This window comes from Syngnathoides biaculeatus, chromosome 2, assembly GCF_019802595.1.
Source record: "Syngnathoides biaculeatus isolate LvHL_M chromosome 2, ASM1980259v1, whole genome shotgun sequence".
Classification (NCBI taxonomy): Eukaryota; Metazoa; Chordata; class Actinopteri; order Syngnathiformes; family Syngnathidae; genus Syngnathoides; species Syngnathoides biaculeatus.
In genome coordinates, this window is record NC_084641.1 from 2376430 (window position 1) to 2380633 (window position 4204).

Below are 4204 nucleotides of genomic sequence, written 5' to 3' on the forward strand. Positions count from 1 at the left end.
TCAGACATCATTTGATGCTCATCTGGTAAAAGCAGACAAAGGCAAAGGTCTCGTTGCTTCCTTGTTACTATTAGAAGATGTGGCGTGACATTCATTTGATGATCGAGAAACTGTGTGTAACTCAGCATGTTTGAAGACATTTAGCCGTGTGTTAAAAATGCTCATGAAGGTTTTCAAGCAACAGATTATATTTAATGTTTCTTCAACAGAATAATGCAGGCATACAGGCAAACTCAATAAACATTTTCACTTGTGAGTTGGCTTTACGAATGAAGTATTACAAAATTCTCACTTTGATTGGGATGATTGGGAATGGTTGCTGGGTATGGAAGGCAACAACAACAAGCCCTCAAAAGAAATACGTATGACATGATATGATTTGATATGATTGCATAACAAGATTTACTTTACTGACACTTCGACATTTGTTTTTTAACTTTTCGTTTCAGAACCTTGGACAGCAACCGTTTCATAACATTTCTGCAACCCCCAAGATTTGAAAAAAAAGTGTGATATTGTGATCAATGGATACTGCAGTATATTCTTTCCCAAGGGTTTGCTGGCTGTTTGCACCAAGACAAATTTTTGGATGGTTGGTGAAGCCGGAGGTCTCCATTACGTCAATAAACATTAGGAATGGGGTGGATGACTGATTTTATTTAGCATGTTTTATGTTCAACCTTTACAAAACTTTGTCACAACTGCGGTTGTTTTTTTAAGCACTGTAGAAATAAAGTTAAGTTGAGATCTGGGGGTGGGGCAAGCTATGTTCCCGTATTTCCTTCACAACTCTCACAACTCTGTTTTATGCAAGCCTGTCACTGCTTGAATCCTCAAATTCATATTTTTCAGCGATCAAGTCAGTTTTCATGTTTCACCCGAGGTGGTCAATAATTCCTTTCTATTGACTGACGGGCAACCCCCGGTGCGCAAGTTCTACCACATGTGAGCAACGACCTTGTCTCAACCGTGGATTGACGTCGCGCGTGCGCGCGCGCGTAATAGCGCCCCGGGAACGCGACAAGTGGGGAGGCGGGTACGCCCAATGCAGGCTGCGAGTTGAATGACGGCGGACTGTTGCTTGCTGCGTGCGTCCTTGCGCGCTGCCATTGGAGGAATACCGGAGCATGCACCGGGCGCGGCACGCTGTGGGCGGGTGCAAGGCATGTTTATAACCCCCACGTCTCCGGTGGTGGGCGGGAGCAGCGACAACCGAGCTGAGCCAGAGAGGAGGAGGACGACAGAGACGCCAGACAGCGGGCTGTCCGCGGAGGGGGCGAGGCGGCCGTCCCTGGATGCGTCGTGAGCCGCGCATGGACGACAACCTGAGCCTCCTGCAATCACCCCCGCCGAGCGTCAGCAAAACACGCGGCGACAATCTGGTGAATCACGGGTACACCGAGACGGAGGCCAACGTCATGACTGTGGTGGCGTGCGACAACATGTTGGAGGAGTCCGCGGCGCTCCCAGGGCACCACTCTCTGGACCGATACGAACCGGACCACGAGTGCTGCGAGAGGGTGGTCATCAACATATCCGGCTTGCGCTTCGAGACACAGCTCAAGACTCTGGCGCAGTTCCCGGAGACCCTCTTGGGGGACCCCAAGAAGAGGATGAGGTACTTCGATCCTCTCAGGAACGAGTACTTCTTCGATCGGAACCGACCCAGTTTTGATGCCATTCTGTATTACTACCAGTCAGGAGGACGCATCAGGAGACCCGTCAACGTCCCCATCGACATCTTCTCGGAGGAGATTCGCTTCTACGAGCTGGGCGAGGAGGCCATGGAGAAGTTCCGGGAGGACGAGGGCTTCATCAAGGAGGAGGAGCGGCCCCTGCCCGACAACGAGTTCCAGCGGCAGGTGTGGTTGCTTTTCGAGTACCCGGAGAGCTCGGGCCCGGCTCGGGGCATCGCCATTGTCTCTGTCCTGGTCATCCTGATCTCCATCGTCATCTTCTGCTTGGAGACGCTGCCAGAATTCCGGGACGAGAACCGGGACGCAATCCCCGTAGCGCCCGCGATTAACGGCACCTTCCCCTACTTGGTCAGCCCCTTCTCAGACCCTTTCTTCGTGGTGGAGACCTTGTGCATCATCTGGTTCTCCTTCGAGCTTTTGGTGCGCTTCTTCGCATGTCCCAGCAAAGCCACGTTCTCCAAGAACATCATGAACATTATCGACATCGTGGCCATCATCCCTTACTTCATCACCCTGGGGACGGAGCTGGCGGAGCGGCAAGGGAACGGCCAGCAGGCCATGTCCTTGGCCATCCTGCGCGTCATCCGCCTGGTGCGCGTCTTCCGCATTTTCAAACTCTCGCGCCACTCCAAAGGCTTGCAGATTTTGGGTCAGACCCTCAAGGCCAGCATGCGAGAACTGGGCCTCCTCATCTTCTTCCTCTTCATCGGCGTCATCCTCTTCTCCAGCGCCGTGTATTTCGCCGAGGCGGATGACCCGGACTCGGGATTCAACAGTATCCCAGACGCCTTCTGGTGGGCCGTGGTCACCATGACCACCGTGGGCTACGGGGACATGCACCCGGTCACAATCGGGGGCAAGATCGTGGGCTCTCTGTGCGCCATTGCCGGCGTGCTGACCATCGCGCTCCCCGTGCCAGTCATCGTGTCCAATTTCAACTATTTCTACCACAGGGAGACCGAGGGCGAGGAACAGGCCCAGTACCTGCATGTGGGAAGCTGCCAGCCACTAGCAGAGCCCGAGGAGCTGAGGAAGACGCGCTCCTCTTCATCGCTCAGCAAGAGCGAGTACATGGTGATGGAGGAGCACGCCATAAACAGCGCCTTCAAGCAGCAGCCCAACTTTCCCACCAGCGCCCAGAACAACTCCCAGAACTGCATCAACATCAACAAGAAGATCTTCACCGACGTGTAGTCAGTCACACTGTCACGGGGGTCGTGAGTGGATGTGCGCAGGGTCGGAGGTCAATGAGCATGGAAGCGCTGGTAGACAGTGAGGAGTTAAAAAAAAAGGAGACAAAGTCCCGTCTGCTCACATTGTGAGAATTTCAATTGGTTTCAGAGCTCTTAATGTAAAAATAAAATAATTTACGATCCTTCAAAACCTGCAATAGGGAGGGCACATGTTGTAGCCACTGAGGGAAAAGCTTTATAAACACTACAAATGTACAATCTAATGACCTTCACATCGTATTTACATGAGTTGTGATTCGTCAGTTGTAGCCAATGTGCAATAACCAATATCATTTCGATGTTTTCAGTGTGTCTTTAAAAACAAGTCATGTCTGAGGAAAAAAAACAAAACAAGTTAACTTATATTAGCCTATGTCAATTAGACTGTGCTATGCCTTTATCGTGCGTTAAAGTTAAGTCCAAAGTGCTACTACGTGTTGAAAATCGAGCCCAATCCATAGCGAGTAGAATAGATCCTTTTGGAGGTGCCGTGCGGGTCAAGCGGACCGCCATGCCACGTCTCATCACCCACTCAAGACACGTGTGAGATGGGGAGCAAAAAAAAAAAAAAAAAAAAAAAACAAAGAGGGAGGCCGAGCTCTTCCATACGCGCTTCTCTTTGGACGCCTCAAATATAGCCTCACTGTGATGCAGTCTCCATGGCGACAGCCGTTTCCTGGGTAACCACCGTTGCCATGGCGCCACTGTTTCCACAGAAACCTCCCAGATGGCTGGGAAACTATAGTGAAAATCAGCATCTGAACAGGGTGTCTTCAAGGACCGAATCGGTGAATGCGTGAACGCAACCTTGTCCAAGCATTGACGAGTTTATGGAAATTCAGCTGTGATGATCCAAAACTTCCCATGAACTCCGGGCCTTGAGTGAAGCAATCTTAAACCAAGGAAGTGCATGGAGAGAGAGCCTTCAAGGAATTCTGAATGGACTGTCTGGCTGTCCTTGGTGCAACACTGATGGCGCCCAGTAGGGGGAGCTCTTCACCCACCGATGGCACAGGTGAGTTCCAGGCACGTTTCCTCCCCAGGCCCTCATGGAAAATATTTATTTCCCTTTCAGCAGCAAAATGGCTGCAGATTTATTGCTGTTGACTTCCCGCTTGTTCAGAATGATCCCCTAAAACTCATGTCAGATACTCGTCTCGTTTGTTGACGTCTTTTTTGTTGTTGTTTTGTTTTCTTGGCGTGTTTAATATTCACCTTCAGTTGACTTTGTGTATGAAAAGCATGTCCACCTTGCTTCGTTCATCTCTGCCCCCT

General features: G+C 50.7%; 1 protein-coding gene across 1 annotated transcript; it reads left to right on the forward strand.

Annotated features, from left to right (window-relative positions):
• The first annotated feature begins 1295 nt into the window (after positions 1–1295).
• Positions 1296–2891, forward strand: LOC133493807 (potassium voltage-gated channel subfamily A member 3). The gene has a single exon (XM_061807646.1). It carries the CDS (start codon positions 1296–1298, stop codon positions 2889–2891), a length of 1596 nt encoding a protein of 531 aa, XP_061663630.1.
• The last annotated feature ends 1313 nt before the right edge of the window (positions 2892–4204 follow it).